We start from the raw sequence: 19,344 nt of genomic DNA on the forward strand, positions 1-19,344 counted from the left end.
TGTACATATAAAATTTGCACCAAAATACGCAATAATAATAATAATTATAATTATAATAATAATAATAGCAATAATAAACATAATAATAATAATTAAAATAATAATAATAATGATAAAAATAATAAAAATAATATTGATAAAATAATAAAAACAATAATAATGATAAAAACAACAACAACAACAATAATAAAAACAACAAAAACAACAACAACAATAATAAAAACAACAACAACAACAACAATAATAATAATAATAATTATTATTATTATTATTATTACGATAGTGTGTGTGTGTTTTTTTGTGTGTCACGCTTTCTGGCAAATTTCATTGGTTGAGATTTAAGAAAACACACACTATCGTATTAATATATAGATTATACTAAATGTGAATTAATGGATTTGGTGAGTGTTTAATGAGATCCCAGGCATAATCTCCTCCTTCTTTTCGAGTAGAGTAGGGGATGACAGTCTGACGTGTTTACTTTCGGTGATGACGTCATTATCTTTTGTTAAAAAAGATGCATATAATATAGTTATGATGTACTACATTGACATAAGGTGTCATATTCCTAAAATATCATGGATATACTGCTGATTCCAAAAATTAGGTAAATGGACCAGTGCACGCTAGGGACTTATTTGTAACTTTTCAAAAATCATGTAAATTTTTTTTTTTTTAATTACATTTTCACCCCAAACAAGGCACATTGTCACTTTGTTGTAGGGGGCTACTATCAAGGACATAAGCATCAGGGGTTCTGTGTAGGAAGTTGGGCAGCAAGATGTCGGTTCACGTTGCACTTGAACTTATGCATGTTAGTACAGTCGGGGAAGCAGGGACCCGGAAGGGAATTCCAAAGTCTTGCTGTTCTGGGGAAGAAACTAATGAAGTAAAAGGCTCTCTTGCATCTAGGGATCTCTACTGTGAAGGGGTGGGATTTAGCTGCTTGCCGGGTTTTTCGGGGGGTATTTACGTCAAGTGGGCACAAGTGCTTGCAGTTCGTCAGAGCATTCATCGTTAAAGTTGTAGAACAAGCAGAGGGATGCAACGTTTCATCGATGTGACAGAGGCTGAAGTTTAGCTGACAGTTCAGGACCTATCAGATTGGCGACTCTCTTTTGAACCTTGTCTAGGAGCAAGAGAATAGTAGCAGATGCACCAGCCCAAATATGACAACAATACTCCATACATGAGCAAATGGTGGCCTTATAGAGGTATAGAATACTTTCAGGCGTTAATAGCTTTCTAGCATGGTAGAGAGAACCCACCTTCTTTGCAGCGGTCCTGGCAATGCTCCGAATGTAATTTTTCCAACTCATGTTTCCTGTGAACGTTAGGCTGAGGAGTTTAAAAGCTGTACTTTCAGATAAAGAGTCTTTGGCCATATCTATTGGTGGTAGAGAAGGTTTCTTGTAATTATTGAAGGAAACAAGTTTAGTCAGCATTGAATGTGACCATCCATTTTTGTCCCCATTCCACTACAGATTGGAGGTCATCCTCTAGTGTTTCTGCCATTTCTTTTGATAAATAAAATTATAAATAAATATAATAAAATCTGTAAGTATATTAGAAGCCGGATAGCAATGTAGGATACATGTGTTATATTTTGGAATCCCAGGCATCGTCGAGTAACCTATCGAATCACTGCGATTGTCAATTCTTATTGAATATAAATATTCAACGGAAGAAATATTAGCGGAATATTTGAAAAGTAAAGTCGCAATATATAATGACTGGGTTAAAAGATTAAGCAAGATAAACAACTATGAGAGTTTTAAAAACAATAACAAAATAGAATTTAGCATCAAAACAACGAGCTGGAATAAGGTTAGTGATCTGAGTAGTGACGTCAGAGAATCAAACAAAGAAAGAGTTTGATGGATACACGTAGTTTGGAGTTAGGGTTTAAGTCACAGAGTAAGGGGTTGCATTGGGCGGTCTCCGGATATCCAGAGGAAGCTATCAGGCACGAGATATAGCAAAATGTAAACTTCAACAATCGTTGTATAACTCTGGAAGCTATTTTCCCAGATTTCTTGGCCTATGGACCCAGATCAAAGTGTAATATCTGTTCTGATATTACACTTCAATTTTTTGTTCTCGCTTAGTGGAGGAGAACTCCTTCACAACTGAGACAATTTTTATTTTTGTTCCTTTTCTCCACATTAAAAAAAAAAAAACACCCTGATGTCTAATTCTGTCCCTGTAGCGAGGCAAAGTAGATAGGAACTATCAAAGCGGATCCAGACGAGAATAAAAAGGTTCATATATAAAAAAAACAACTATAATTCGGATCTTGGCGTTTTCCTGTTTGGAGAGATGATTCTGGTAGGTGGCAACATGCAGGAACCGAGGAAGAGGAGAAAGAAAGGAAACGAGGTATGTGCCTCATCTCAATACCCCGAAACAAGAAAAAATATATATTTCGTTAAAGAACTGTCTTCATGTTATTGTTGCGTCATAAACTATTTTTAATGTTATATATCTATTTGGATATACAGTTATAAATGTACACAACGAACTTTATATTGAAATGTATATACACGCACCCACTAGACGATCACAGGTTTACAAGTATATGTATGTATATGTTGTGTTGTTGTATCATAAAAGGGATCGTGTTTGATCGTCTAGTCAGAGTTAACGTTTTGTGATCGTCTAGCTGTTCTTTCTATTAAATGATATGTTTATATGCCGTTGTGTGTGTATGTGTGTGGTACATGTATTTTAGACATACCGTCTTGCTTGTTGGATGTTGATCAATCTGGATTCATCTCGTGTCTTGGGGAAGACTGGCACCTGTTTGGGACGAAGATTCATTTCACTCCAAGACAAGGAATTGGTTTTATAGTTTATTTCACTTTCCAGATGTCTCGCAGAAGGATGGGAAGTGAATCCATGGCCTGTGTGGTTTCTCTTGGTCTCATTTTACACACGTCAGTGCCCCCCCAGTGAAAGGGGAGGAGACGTCTGTGAAGCCGTCCGTTGCCTTCTAAGCCCAAACCAAATCTCCACGATTCAGCTAACCTGATCATGTGACTCACATGCAATCCGATCAGCTTATCCTGACTTCCGGTCAACGTGTCTCAATATAATTTACACACCTCTCTCTCTCTTCTGTCCGATCTATTCTCTAACATATATATATATATTAGGCACCGCCAAAAATGGCCGAAAAATCAAGTTGTTGTTGTTTTTTAAAACGAAATTACATTTATTAAAATCCATTATTTCTGAGTAACTTTTTTTTTCCAGAAAGATAAAACCCTGAATTTTATCATATAGAAAACAGAATAATGTAAAACTTTTTCTACTATTTTTAATTAAAATTTAAATGTTTAATTTTCCCAAAAAGTTAACAATTGACATGTTTTGTCTTGCACAAAAAACGTACATAAATATTTAAAAAAAAGGTTTTTGAAATAATTAATTAATTTATTTGTTGTCTAACTAAAAAACTCATTTTTCAGTGACAAAAATTTCAATGTATCATTAACGCCGAGGCTGGCCAGTACCAGATAGGTGACCATTTCTATGAGTTTGGTTTTTAATGTGTATGTGTGTGGGGGCCAGGCTCCCCAAAATGGGGGGGGGGCAATTTAAAGCAGAATAAAAAAAAATTATTTCAGCGCGGTTTGTTCACCGTAGTCGAAAGGCGGCAAACGTTTTCAAACGGGATCGAAAAAATGATGCTATTTTTAACACAAAGGGCACAATATTTATCGAATTTGTTTTTGTATCGATTCTTCAAAGCATGCCCTGTTTAATAATGGCCATGCATGATTCGGCTCGCTAAAAATAAATTGTTAATTTATTTATCAAAGATTTTAAAATGGCTTTTTTCGTATAAATATTTAAAAAAAATTTTTTTGTTTTGCTTAACATAAATTAATTATTTTACTTAACATATTCACTGAATTCCACACTTCTAAACTCAAAAGCGGGATAATTAAACACAATCGAAGTTCTGATATTCAGACGTCAAAATAAGGTATGCAAACAATTTTTTTAAATCTATAATTCTGTCCCTTACAATAACACAATATGTTGTGTTCCGTTTCAGATGATTATTTTAAGCATATTTGTACCCCCTCAAAACAAGGGGGTTGTAAGCAAAAATATATATATATATAAATATCGTTTATGAAAAATAAGTACACTGTTATAAAGTTCATTCTTCTCTTAATAATCACTGAAAATTTCGTATTGATCGGATAATTACCTGATTTTTGGTAGATTTTTAAAAATACGATCCGTCAAAAAGTTCTTACCTGCCCCCCCCCAGTTTTGGCGGTGCCTAATATATATATATATATATATATATATATATATATATATATATATATATATATATATATATATATATATGAGAGAGAGAGAGAGAGATGACACAAACGTTTACTTATACATTCGTTTTATAGACCAACTACACCCGGATAGTGAAGGATTGTGGCATCTGAACAAAAACAATCAGATGGAGGTCACATTTAGATTAAAGATCACCGAATATCTATTTATTTTTCAAAATTTATCACATGTAAATCAGCAAATATGAACTTATTCTTTACTATAACCGGAATGACAAAATATTTTTGGTAATTTCGAGAGGTGTATGGGCACATGCCTTTTGAGCTGCTATGCGTTTACACAGATCGCACACAATTTCAATTATACACCGTGAATTCCCGTTTGTTCAAGAGGTGACGTTCTCTACTTTCTGTTGCGCTTTCTTTATCTACTTCCGCATCTCTCTCTCTCTCTCTCTCTCTCTCTCTCTCTCTCTCTTTCATTTAACCGTCGATGTAGTGGCACGCTTTTTGCATACGCTTCGATAAGGCCACACCTCCGTTTCAAGATAAAACGGAGATACATCCTTTCACAAGGCAAGAAAGAATACATGTATATACTTAACGAGCTCTTCAATACACCAATGGACATTCAACGCATATTTTATGGGACTTTGGGGATCACACACACACACACACACACACACACACACACACACACACACACAAACACACACACACACACACAAGCAGAGAGGGAGAAAATAACAAAATACCAAATAATTTATGTACGACATGAAAAAAAAAACTGGAATCTTAAGAAGGTATCAATCATACTAGTCATTATAGGAGCAACCGAGCTAATGAAAAAGAATTTCAAAAACTGTCTGGCGAATATACCCGGTGAACCAAGTACAAGAGAAATACAAACAACTGCACTTAAAGGAACGGTTAGAATCTTAAAAAGATCTCTCGGTTGGAGTAACTAAACTAATGGGAGAATGTTTGGCATCCGGTAGAATGCCCCATCCCCAGCAAAAAGAAAGTGATAAGCAAATTAAAACAAACACCTAGACACACGCGTTTGCACAAGATTATATGTGTATAACGAACACTTTTTACTCGCAAACACGCACGTACGCAAAACGCTCTCTTAATGTTCCCACCTTCTATCGTAAAATAAAACATATTTTATATGTGTGTGTGTGTGTAACTCGATTCTTGAGTTCTCCTTTTTAACGTTATCCTTTTAAATGTCTTCTTAATTGTACTCACACATTGGTTTTTGGCACACGCAAAACTCTTATTCCCAACAAACCGTTACACAGGTACTTCTCTTTTTCAAAATAAATAAATAAATAAAACAGACCAAAAGTATGCCGTAAAAAAAAAAGGGGGAATACGAATTCAAGAAAGCTGTTAAGCAGATAATAACAGGGAAGCAGTGAATTTATTAAACTATATTTATTTGTATTTATGTTTTTATAGCTTTATTTGTTAATTTAAATATTAATTGGTTAATAATTTGTAATAATTGCCACAGAGTTTGAGATATGAGTTGTTTGTATCGGTTCGTTTTTTTCTAATCGTATTGGCTTATTAGTCAAGCGATCTAAGAATACTTCCATATAAGGTGAACCTTGTCTTTATTTTTTATTTTTTTGCAGCACAGGTTCGAATCCTGTATTAATCTTCTTTTTCATATGTAATAAACCAAAGTCTTCCGTTCCAGAGAGACTTGTGTCGCCATACCAGTCTTTACAACGATCTTCGCTCTGCAATTACTGTGATGGTCAGGCCGAGCCAAACATGTGCCAAAGTGGTTTGAAAACTATATTATGACGGTTCGAACCCCACATGACTTCTAACTCAGCATTCTTATTCAAGGTTTACAATGCATTCTCCGACAATTCAACCATTATTATGAATTTCTACAGTATTCCCCATTTTTCATTATTCTGTCTCCCATGACTCATATTCGTAGAAATCTCTTTGAGTCTTTGAGCATGTCACTCCTAACACGCAAAGATTTGAGGGGAGATAGAAGAGTACCACGATTAATGAATTTCTAAGTATTGTATTGAAATTTTGTTCATTGTCAGCAGACAAGAAATGTTTGTGGAATAAATGGAATTCATTCTTATTTAGATATGAATTTGATATTTAAGATGATGATTACGTTAGATGGTCCCACATATGAGGCACAGGTTTAAATCTTGTACAAGTTCTTATTAAAAATTAATACAAACCTGATTTTTGTACAGCATGCAGTGTTCGTGTCAAGTAAGGCGAATGAAGAAAAAAATGGCTTCTGTGTTTACTTCTAGGCTGATGATCTCATAAGGTAACGAGATTTTAGTGCATCTAATCTGCATATGAAAGGCAGACGGTTTCAATAAAAAGCCTCTTGATCAGGGAAGACTATTCTTTTTGGCAAAAGTGAGTTTTATCAGATGTATATTGATTTTTGAGTCTGGGAATTATGGATAGGAGAAGAACTTGTTGTATATTGAAATTTCGATACAAAGAAATCTGAAGGAGAAAAATAATTTACTGTACAAGTCTCATTTTTCACTTTGTGGTATTCTTCGTTTATCCCCCGCCCCGTGGACTAAATAGATCGTTTTTTAAGTGATTTTACAGCATGGTGCAAATATTAGCATGAACAAACAAAATATTACATAATACATAACATAGTTTCAGAAATAAATTCCAATATTAAAACATATTGTACTTCTATCACTTATAAAAGAGATATGCCAAATTCGCGTGCAAAAACGTAAATAAAGTTTTATCACTGGACATAGTTGCTTGTTAGGAAAGCGGTCTAAGGCTACTCCTGGATTAGGTGCCCCCTTGTTTGAAATGCAGGTTCGAATCCTGCACGAATCTCATTCTTTGTACGCAGTAAACCAAAGTCAGATAGGAACTCGATATTTAGATGGTCACTATTCTGAAGCACTAGTTCGAATACTGTATGAGTGTAATTCTTCACTTTATATTATTCGACGTTTATCTCCAGCCCCGTGGACTAACTAAGTCATTTGTTTAGTGATATTATCTCTGCAAGCATCAGCAAAAAAGGTAGCATAATACATCGCCTACTATCAGAAATAAATTTCAATAGCAAAACATAAATAAATATCGAAGTAAGCAATTAAACAAATATTGTTTGAAAAAAAAAACAACAAAAAAAAACATATATTCATTTTTTTTTTTTAAATTCAAAATTACTTACTTGATATATAACTTCTTTTACTCCGGGGCCTTTCCGACTCCTATCCAACTGATCCCCAGGGTATATTCCTTTCCGAGATTTAAATTGCTGAGACATTTGGACCACCGACATTTCTGCCGTTTGGTCCGCCTCAGTCCAAGAAGTTTCCTGGCGAGAAGTGCACATAAGGTGTCTTTCTTCATTCACATGCTTCTTGTTGCAGGGATTCACAATGTCATTCCTTCGATTCCTGCACCTTACAAAACATACGGCCATGACGGCCGTGATTGGCACCGACACCGTCATAGACACCAACACGATCGCAATCATCAAAAACATGTGGACCTTTTGGTCGGTTGGTTTATTGGAACCATTAAACATATCAAATGTCTTATTGCTCACAGTGAGAATCAGCGAGAGGTTTGTGGTTTGCTTTAAGGTCGGAATCCCATTGTCTTTGACCATGACCTCTAAGTGATAAGATCCAGTATACTCCTGTGTTACCTTTCTGTTGAACGTTAACAAACCTGAATACTGGTTAAGGGCAAAAAGCTTCTTGTTGTTCCCTCTCAGGATTTCGAACCTGAGAAATGCATTCTCCCGACTGTCTCTGTCTGCCGCTTTCAACAGAGTAATGTTTTTCGTCTGATGACGATAATACACGATATCCATGGAATAAGGGTTCACACTTGGAAACGTAAAATACGGGGCGTTGTCGTTTTTGTCTTTGACCTCGACAATGACGTTCGCCGTGTTGTTTAATGAAGGTATTCCGTTGTCTTTCACCAGAACCTGAAATCTGTAAACATCCTGAAATTCATGGTCGAGAGAGACAAGCGTCGAGATCAGACCGTTCTCTCGTATCTGGAATGGTAAAAACTGCCGTTTGTCGTCGATTAAGGAGTAAGTTAACTTTCCGCCTAATCCTTCATCAGGATCGGAAGCATTTACATAACCAACCGGAAACTTTGCTCGCTGGTTTTCATAGACGGAAAACTTAAATGTCCGTTCGGAAAATTTTGGTCTTATATCATTGACGTCCGCAACTTTAATGGAAATTTTCTTCACAGTTCGCAAAGGCGGCATCCCTTTATCTTGGCAACTAATGATGATGTCATGGTGATCGTTTGCTTCCCTGTCCAACGAGCTTTTTACGGTCACTTTGTATTTCTTAGTTCCAAGTCTCTGTAGCAGAAACTTTTCATGGTGAAGGTTGCATTTCACCTCACCGTTAAGCCCTTCGTCATGATCCGAAACCTTCACGTAGGCAATAAAACTGCCCACTTCTATATCTTCTGAGATTTGGGCTGTACTTCCGGTTGGAACAGATACAAAATTTACATCGATAATTGGAGGATTGTTCTGCTGGTTTATTACATTAACAAGAACTTTGGCAGTCGAACTTAACGGAGGAATCCCCCCATCCGTGGCCTCAACATACAGCTTATAAAATGTCTTTTGACCAAAAGTGAATTTCTTCTTCAAGAAAATCTCACCTGTGATCTCATTTAAGTCAAATAAAGTTCTCAGAATGCCAGACGTCTGCGAGCTAAAATGGTACGATATTTCTCTGTGTTTGTTAAGATCAGAATCGCGTGCAGACAATATGCAGACGGGTTGGCTTATATCGTGCTTGTAATTGATTGACACGTTATAGACACTCTGGGAAAAGATCGGCGTATTATCGTTGACATCCGTGACAGATATGTGAACAGCTAAAGAATTCTGCAAAGGTGGGGTTCCACCATCTCTGGCAATCACCTGCACCTCATAAGCATCTTGTACTTCTCTGTCGAGACTTTCCTCAAGAATGATATCAAGTTTGGTAATGTCGTCCATGTTTTTCGACACCGATAACGTGAACGGTTCGTTCGTGTTCTTTTTTAACTCGTAAGTAACTTGCGAGTTTAAGTCGCCGACGTCTTTATCTACGGCGTTTGGAATGGATCGTTTAGCACCTTTGGGAGATTCCTCCGAAAACTGGACTGTGACTCTTTTGCTCGGAAACTCGGGCTTGTTGTCGTTAAGATCCTTCACGATGACCTTTATCTCCAGAATCCGCACAAAGGCTTCACCCTTCCGTACGGCAACATCGACAATCTGGAAGCATTCCTCTTTCCGTATGCAAATCGATTCAGTATCCAGCATTTGAGCTGTGTAAAGTTTTCCAGAGTTTCTGGAAATGCGGAACAACTGATCGCTGTCCATAACACGAGGATTCATTTGGCTAAATTTGATCAGGTTGTGGTCTTGTGGGAGAACACTGTCCAGCAAGTGCGTGTCAGCAGCAATATCACCCACCAATGTACCGGGGCTCTTTCCTTCTTCGATGTAGTACGTAAGATCTGAGGACAGGGTTATGTGGAGATTTGACAGGAGAAAACACATTGCTAACAACATGGTCCTCGGATTAGCTCCTATCTATTTCGGTGGTTTCCATTCTTTACTGTAAAGTTTCATTTTGAAGAAAGTGGTTTCAGTGTCGTCATGTAAAATCTATATATTACAAGAAAATTGCGTGTACATCTGTAAGCAAAGAAAAAAAGGTTGTTTAATATATTAGCTAAATAAATGTATGTGTTAAACAGACAGAAAAAATAGATACATGTTTTCTTATAAAATGCAAAAAGGAAGCAAAGAAAGTAATAATAACTAGCAGAACCCGTGGAAATTCCACGGAGGTTTAAAATTTTTTAGACAAATTATAAATAAAGTGAATGAAAAAAAAAAAAAACGAAACAAATAACGACGATATTTATTATTTAATTGGAATTCATAGTTGGCCAAAAAACGTCGTGAAACAACTAAGAAAAAGATGAGGTGAGGATAATAGCCCGCAATAAATAAAAATTAATAAATAAGACACATCTCAATAATGAATTCCAATTAAATAATATAAGTATCGTATTTTCTTTACTTTTAATTGCCGCCATAAGTGCCAATTTGAATAAGCACCCTTTTATTTTCTTAGGCATGACTACGTGTAGTAGAACTGTTATATTTTTTGTTTGTTTAAGAACATCTTAACTTTTTTTTCAAATTTTTAAAACCTTTTTCTTTTCTTTTTTTTTTTTTGAATGTGCGTTCTGTGTGTTGATTGGTGGAATCACTTTACCGCCATCTTTTTTTTTCATCAGGAGAAAGAAAACAAACGAATAGCAAATGAAAAGTAACAGACTTAGTAAAAATTGACTAAATCGAAATATATTTTTTCTAAAGGAAATATATCATTGGTAAAGGTAAGTTTAAACAAAAAAAAAATACTTGCCGGGGAGGCATTTAAACATTATTAATTTATTGCAGACTATTATTCTCATCTTTCTTTTTATTAATTCTTTCACAACGTTTCGCCCAACTATTCCTCTGGCCTTCGTCAGGTGGTAACCGTGACGGGATAAGAACTCCAAATGTCCTAACTGCATTCTCAGCAATTACTGCCTTCCATAGTTGTTGTCGTGTCACCATGTTTTGGCCAAGTAAACCTCTGGCTGACTTTGGGTAGGATTAAAACCGCTATCTTTAAACAATGCTCACCTGGAACCGTAGAGATTCAACGTCTCTGTCCACTGCGTCTATCGCGTTGCAGTTACCACCTGATGAAGGCCAGAGGAATAGTTGGCCGAAACGTCATGAAACAACAAGCAAAAAAAGATGAGGAAAACAGTTCGCAATAAATAAATCAAATAACGACGACTTTAAAACAATTGTTTTAGCAAATTCTTTAAGCATTAAAAAAATTTAATTTTTTTTTACCATCATGCATATTCAACACACAACACATTGTTTTTTTTTTCTGAATTATCTTCTCTTCTCTTCTCTTCTTCTTCTCTATATAAATAAAATGAACTCATTTTTTCCCGCCTGAGTTTGACATTAATAGGATTAAAAATCAAGATATTTCATGCAAATATAATATGCACAAACGGCAGAACAATATCTGAGGTGTGTTATAGGCTTATTATTTCTCAAATTCCTCGATAATCTTAGATTTCTATACTTTTTCTGCTGAGAAGTCACGGCCAAAATCGGTTAAGATCAATGGAAGTGGTAAAATATTTTCTCTCTAATAAATTCCTCCTCCCCCTGCCACCACTTAACACCGTTTGGGGATCGTTCACAAGGAACAGTTGAGAAGAGAACACCGGTTTGGCTTCGTAGTTCCTTCATGTGAAGTTATTTAAAATCACTAAACTAAGCTGCAGTGCTCTGTGGCGTAGTGGTTAGCGTGCTGGACAATTCACATTATATTTTCACGTTCGCGCCGACCTACCGTAGTCGTTTTTTTTTGTTTTTTTTTCCTAAACAACTGGAATGGACTTTTCTTGGTGGCCGAACTGTTAACGTTGCAGATGTTTTTTTTTGTTTTTTTTTTCACACTTTATTTTCCTACTTTTACTCATGACTCCGGGTTTGATCCTTCCTACTTACCTACCATAACATTTTTTAAAACTCCCCCCCCCCGTCTCGGAAACAAACACTCGGGCAACGCCGGATACCCCCGCTAGTTTTTTAATATATTCATAAAGGAACAGATGTCAATTCACTTGCACATTTTTTTTTAATTTTAAAAAGAATCTATAATAAAAAAAACTTACAGTATCATCTCAACATGACTCTTTTAAATTATAAAAATGATAAAATGAAATAGCTAATTTGAAACCGTAAACAAACAGCGATGTTTTTTTTTTTTTTGTTTTGAAAATTTCGGGGGGGGAAATGGTTTTAATGATTTTTAACTCATAAAGAGCGACTATAAAGGGAGGTAATTCGTTTCTCATTAATTAATGTTTGCAATGATGATGATGATTTTTTTTGTGACACTGGACATATGGACGAGTAAATTAATATTTAGATAATCTTGATTTTGTTTAATAACGTCTCCCTGAAAAGAAATGGAATTCATCAACAGAGGATACTCCCTCAATCCCGGCTCCAAACCAGGATCTTCAAAGATCAGGGATTTTCCTAAGGATATTAGTGATACCTACAACAGTAGAGCTCTGGAGGCTGCTCATCACATCAGGGTTCATAGTTTTTTCAAATTTTCTTCCAGACGACTTGATACTACACCTAACATATCAAGTATCACCAGGATTACTTGGGTTTTAACCCTGAGCATACGTCTTCCCTCTAAGGCCAACAGAGCATAATTGCCGTACTTCTCGTTCTCCTTCTCTGTCACATTCTTGCCGCACGGCACTGAAAAGCCTATGATTTGCTACTTCTTTGAGACTTTGTCAATGACTATCAAATCCAGACGATTATTATTATTGGCTCACAAGGAACTTTCACACAGGTCATCAAAGATCTTTCCTTGACTATGATGTTCTCTGGAAGCTGAGTGACAACAAATCTCTCCAGATTTCCAGTACTCTCTACCTCTTTCGATAGTATTTGCTTATAAATTTGCATTATCGCAACAACTGCTTGCCATTCGTCGTCACTGGAATTTGAGTGGCAATAAGCCTCCTCAAGGTCCCAGCTTTCCTCACACTCATTGAGCTGAGGCCCAGTCAGTGCTCTCTCCTCGGTCTTTCTTTCCTCCTCGACTCTACTTGGCTGTTTGGTCTCACTTTTTTTTGGGGGGGGGGCAATGATGTGGTAATGGGGGGATAGGAGTTAGGGTTAGAGAAATGCAGCTTCAATGTTCTTGGCTCCATGTAGCGCTTCATGCTTTGCCTCTGCAGCAGTTTGTCTGGCCTGTGCTTGTTGCTCATGTGTGCTAGTCTTCACATTCAAGGGTTTTCCTATTATTATTATTATTAATGATAATAATAATAATAATCCAGATAGTATAATAATATAATTCCAGAAGTCAGTTCTGTTTAGCACAGCAAACATTCCACTCCAGGTGCTTTCAATCTAATTGTCTCTTTGACTATGCTCACTAGCTTTGGTGTAAAAGCTTATTCTTGAGTGAAAAAGGACAGTGTAAAACATCAAAAAACTGTGAAGTTAATGAACATAATAATAATAATAATAAGAAGAAGAAGAAGAAGAAGAAAACAAAAAAACTTGGAAGCACTAGAAACATTCCCAAAGACTAGGAGAAATCAGAATCAAGGGGAAGTCTTAGATTATAGAACAGGCAATAATGCTGAAAAAATAAAAAAATTTGAAAGAAAATCCTCGAATACAGAAACTCATCCACATGAGCAACAAACGCTAATTGTCCACAAAAAAAAAAAAAAAAACTACAACAGAAGTAAAACAAAAAGACAGAGAAACACCGCATGGAACCAAGAAAACTGAAACCAAAAAACAGCAATAAAATTAAACAATGTATTTTGACTTTTCATTTGGAGCCAAATGCACAGAAAAAAGGATTCCTTGAAATGCAAGACGATTCCACCAAACAAGTGCTACTTTTCAGTTTAACGCAACGTGCCATCCTTAATGAAGATAATGGCGCCATGACAAATTGGTGTAATGAATAACGCTTGTGTGTTAAATATTTTTGGGATTTACTTCTAGCTGATGGCACCCAAGTCGAAGGACACAAGAATGTATGCTCATCTTCCACCAGTTTTTGTATATTTTTGAATTCACACAGAAAGACATTGTCCAGGGCAAATCTTTTTTTTTTTTACCCTAAACAAAGCACATTGTCACTTTGATGTAGGGCGCTACTATCAGGGACATAATCTACAGGGGTACTATGTGGGAAGTTGGGCAGCAAGATGTCTGTTCATGTTACACCTGAACTTCTGCATGTCAGTACAGTTGGGGAAGCAGGAACCCGGAAGGGAATTCCAAAGTCTAGCGGTTCTGGGAAAGAAACTACCGGAGTAGAAGGCTCTCTTACATCAAATGATCTCTACTGTGAAGGGGTGTGATTTAGCTGCTTGTCGGGTTTGTCGGTTGATGACAATAAAGACTGCATTAGAAAGGTTTTAGCTTTTTTAACTCAAAAACTGAATTAAAACATTGAATATGCAATTAAAACATTGAATATGCAATTAAAACATTGAATATGCAATTAAAACATTGAATATGCAATTAAAACATTGAATATGCAATTAAAACGGGCAATTTACCACCATTCTAGATTTACTTTTGCCTCTTGTGATGCGGCGTTCAGAAAAGTCCAGAGGATGCTTTGTAACTCACCTCTCTATCGCCACTCTGAAATCGACGAACTCATCTCCTAACGGTGCTAAAATCAACTGCATCGGCTTCCTAAACTTTCATCAGACGCTCGTGAATGTCGATCAGTTCAATTTTTTCTGCATGGAGGAATTCAATGACGCATCTCTGCTTGCGTTTTGTATGCATGTGCAAATATACATTTATAGATTTACCAATGTTATTTTTAAAGTTTTATATACATATGGGCGTGGCTCAGATCGTAATGAATAAGACTGGAGAGCTATATGTTTCAGTTTCGATTCTAGCTGATGGCACCCAATTAATATTTTTTGAAATCACTATAATATAACAATATAAGAAATAATAGAGTATTGGCTCTATCTATATATTAATACAATAGTGTGTGTGATATTTTCTGTGTCATGCTTATATCCAGGTCGTTTAATTGATATGTACTTCCATTTCTTGTGATAAATGATTTTACCAAGTTTTGGTTTCGGTTTCGATTATAACTGATAGAACTTAAGTCATCTATTTTTTTTTACAAATATCAAGAATTCTTCCCAAGTTTTGGTTTCGGTTTCGATTATAGCTGATGGCACTTAAGTCATCTATTTTTTTTTATAAATAATTTTATCAAGAATTCTTCATAAGTTTTGGTTTCGGTTTAAATAATAAACACCTCAAGAAGAAAATATATTGAAACAAACTACAACTGGAGTCTGATTAGTACCCCCCCCCCCTTACTGAAAGATTGACCATCCACTGTTTTCTTCAGAAGGATGGAGCTATTTGAGTTTTGAAAAATAAAATGAAATAAAAAGTGAATCTAGTTTATTTAGGAAGTATGGTGGAAGGATGCAAAAAGAAGAATATACGTAAATTAATATTTCTTGTGGATGGTAAGTTGAGGAGTTTGAACGATAAACTCTCAGGTAGGGTATTATTTGTCGTTACAGTCAGTAGTTGAGAAGTTTTTTTGTAATTGTAAAAGGAAAGAAGCTTAGTCTTAGCAGCATTAAATATTGCCATCTATTTTCGGCCCCATTCCACTACAGGCTTAATGCCGTTTTCTAAGGTTTCGGCCATTGCCTTGGATATCTGTATGTTTGTTTTACCCTGTCTAATATAGAGTGTAGTGTTCTCAGCAAATATACTCATCTTGGACACAATTTTCTCAGGGAGGTCGTTTATGAATTAACCCTAAAAATATAAATGAAAGCATTAACCAATTGATTTCTGAAGAGATGGCTTGACAATATATATATATATATATATATATATATATATATATATATATATATATATATATATATACTAGCAAAAATACTCGTCGTTGACTGGGTTCAAAAACAGCCTACAGAAAATGGACTCTGATTTATGAAAGTATGATAGGTTATGAAAAGGAAGGGTTGTAAATAGATAGCTTCGAATTTGGGGGTATCAAAACCAAAGCAAAATATAATGAAAGTAAAAATAAAATAGATAAACCCCATAATTTATTATACCATGCCTGTTCACACTGAAACACTTATCACAATATTCAGTGGATCTATATTAAAAAACTTTGTCAAACTTTGTGACATATTTCCATTCTATGGAGGTCAGGCGTGAACGAACACCCCATAATTTTATTATACCATATTACTTCAAACTTAAACATAATTATCAAAGTATACTTACGCAGATAGATATGAAAAGTCTTTATTAAAGTTTGTGCCTATTTCCATTCTATGGAGGCTAGGCGTGAATGCAGAATGGTATGCTCTAAATGTTCTCCTCTGAGTTGATCATAATTATAGGAGATTCGAATTATAGTAAAACTTATCAAACTGTGGTAACAGTGTTGAGAGGCATAGCAATAAGTGGTCACGATTGTATGTGCTCGTTGTAAGGAAGCAGTGGCACATGAACCTGTGGAGAGTTATATTTTTTTTAAGGGGTACCACATTCCAACTACGATTAATCGACACAATACTAGTACATATACATCAGTATATAGTTCCCACAATCGAAGGCTATCATCCCATTGACTAACAAGAACAACCTTTTTCGTTGACACATTGTAAATACAACTCAATGGATAGTGACGTCATTAGTACCACCAATGGAAAGTTTAAAAAAGCAAACAATTCAAAAATTTAAAATAATCGTTTTTGGCATCGGAAAATATGCTCATTTTTTCCATCTGATACCCAAAATCTTCCAGTTTTTCTGATTCTGAATTCTGATTAATCGTCCCAACACAAGTACTTCAGCTAGTGCTTTGAAAATTTCTAATAATCTGTTAATTTATAAAAGAAATTCTAACAAAAGCAAAACACACGTCAGTATTTGAATCTATAAATAGTTTTTCAATAACTTCAATAAATCCCTGCTAAGCAGCTTTTCACTATCTCCTCTCCTGCTCCTCCCTGTAGAAAACCAAGAATATCACATTAGAAATTCTTATTCTTTATAATCTTTCACAACAAAATAACAAAATGATTCTTGCGCAGCAACACGTTTTGGTGTAATGATAAGCACCAAATATGAAAACAAAAATTTCAGAAAATCAAAATAAATTTTCGAGAAACGCAGAAGATTATAGAAAATTGACACTTTCGTATTGAATAGGAAAAAATATCATCTTCCTCTTTTTTTAGTGTTCTAGATGCATTATCTAGAGGAAAATACCAAAATACTAAAAGATAAAATATGAATCAGAAGCAATCATTCCTGTCCAAAGTATGAATTTGTCTGACAAGTCTGGTGAGATATTAAAATTCTTCATTCACTATATCAAGCATGTTAACTTCGCCAATTCTTCGTGCTATTCTTTTTTTCCTGAACAATACTCTGTCTCTCTATGTCTCTCACACGCACACACACACACATACTCACACACATAATACCATAATACATACAAAGAGAGACAATCGTACACACACGCAGATACACACTCACACACATACACACTAACATATACACACATTTATATGCACACACACATACCATCATCATCGGTAATCACTCATGACGAGTATGATTGCTCTCCTGTTGGTGAGACTGGATCTGGTCATTTGTGGGTCCTTAGATGGTTGTGGAGGCCGATCCTTGACCCGCAGACTTTATTGCAGTGGGAGCATGTGTGGGTGGTCGACTGGGTAGTGGAAGAGGCGGAAGCTGCTTCCTCCTGTTTTCTGCGGTTCTTTGGAGGTCCTTTTCTGATTGTGCCGTGCCTTCATGGACCATCCTGCTCCACATGCCCCTATGAAGAGCAGCATCCTCCCAGCTTGTGAGGCTTAAGTGACACTATCTCAGGTGGGTCTTTATGTTGTCCTTATATTTCTTTTTCTGTCCTCCTTGGGATCGCTTTCCCTCTCTTAGCTGACCATAGAGCATTTGCTTTGGAAGGCGGTTGTCAGGCATGCGCATAACATAACCCGTCCATCGCAGCTGGTGTAGGATGATGGTTGTGGTGATGGTAGGTATGTTGGCCTACTTAAGGACGATACATTTGTTCGTCAATCCTTCCATCCAATCCTGAGGATTTTACAGAGACAACGCTGGTGATACTGCTCCACGGCCTTCAGATGTCTGCTGTAGGTGGTCCAGCTGTCAGCCCCATAGAGAAGAGGGAGCAAGACAACTGCTTTATAGAAAAACAGTTTGACCCTGCTCTGTATGTCCTGATTCTCAAATACCTGTTTCCATAGCCTGACAAAGGCTGCACTAGCGCATCCGATGCGGTGGTGAATCTCTGCATCAATGATAGATTTTGTGGAGAGAAGACTGCCAAAGTAGGCAAATTGATCCACATTTTCTTAGGTGTTGCCTTCCACAAAGATTGTGGGTGGCTATGCGTGTTTACCAGGAACTGTTTGGTGCAGGATTTGAGTCTTTTGATGTTAAGTTCAAGTTTCAGGAGCAGGTAGGCTCTCCCAAAGGCATCAAAGATGCTCTGGAGGTCTGCTTCTAGGTAAGCAACCAGCGCATTGTCATCTGCATATTGAAGCTCCATGATTGACGCTGTGAGGACTTTGCTTTTTGCCCTAAACCTGCTGATATTAAAGAGTCCGCCATCCATCTTGTACATGAGTTTGATTCCCTTAGGTAGGTTTTGGCTAGTAAGGTGAAGGATGGTGGAGATGTAGATGGTGAATAGGGGTGGGGCAATGATGCAGCTCTGCTTGATGCCGGTGTCAACTTTGAAGGGAGATGTTTCCAAACTACCACTGCCAACCATAATTGCCGTCATGTCATCATGAAGAAGTCTCAAGATTTTTAGGTACTTGTCTGGACATCCAATCTGGGAGAGTACACACCAAAGGGCAGTTCTGTTCACAGTCGAAAGCCTTTGTGAGGTCAATGAACGCCATATACATAACCATACATACACACACTCATACACACACATACACACATATACACACACATACACACATATACACACATACACAAACACACTATTTGTCTTACTATTTCCTGTTCACTTTATTTTGGAGTGAAGGAGTGATTTTTTTTTATTTATAGAAATCGCTCCAGACACGGCATGAAGTCACTTGATGTAAATAGCTAAAAAAAATGGTCAAAAACTAACCAAGAGTGACAAAACTAACACACATTTGATGGTTAGATTCTGGCCCAGAAAACAGCAATTCTTGCCCCTTTGTCAGAAACATTGATTGTGGAATGTGCGGGCTAAAAGACAAAAAAAAAAAATAGCAGAAAAAGTTACAAAGAAAACGATGATGTAGAGATTAAAGAAAG

General features: G+C 36.3%; 1 protein-coding gene across 1 annotated transcript in view; it reads right to left on the minus strand.

Moving 5' to 3' along the window:
• The window catches only part of LOC145242665 (protocadherin gamma-A4-like), a 423,021-nt gene that overhangs the window by 155,802 nt on the left and 247,875 nt on the right, over window positions 1-19,344 (minus strand). Inside the window, exon 3 of the mRNA XM_080105795.1 lies at window positions 7,525-10,029. Within this exon, the coding sequence (XP_079961921.1) occupies window positions 7,525-9,903 (2,379 nt within the window). The 5' untranslated portion in view covers window positions 9,904-10,029. The remainder of the gene's footprint in view (window positions 1-7,524; window positions 10,030-19,344) is intronic.

This window comes from Euprymna scolopes, chromosome 21, assembly GCF_053919585.1.
Source record: "Euprymna scolopes isolate OS-2025 chromosome 21, ASM5391958v1, whole genome shotgun sequence".
Classification (NCBI taxonomy): Eukaryota; Metazoa; Mollusca; class Cephalopoda; order Sepiida; family Sepiolidae; genus Euprymna; species Euprymna scolopes.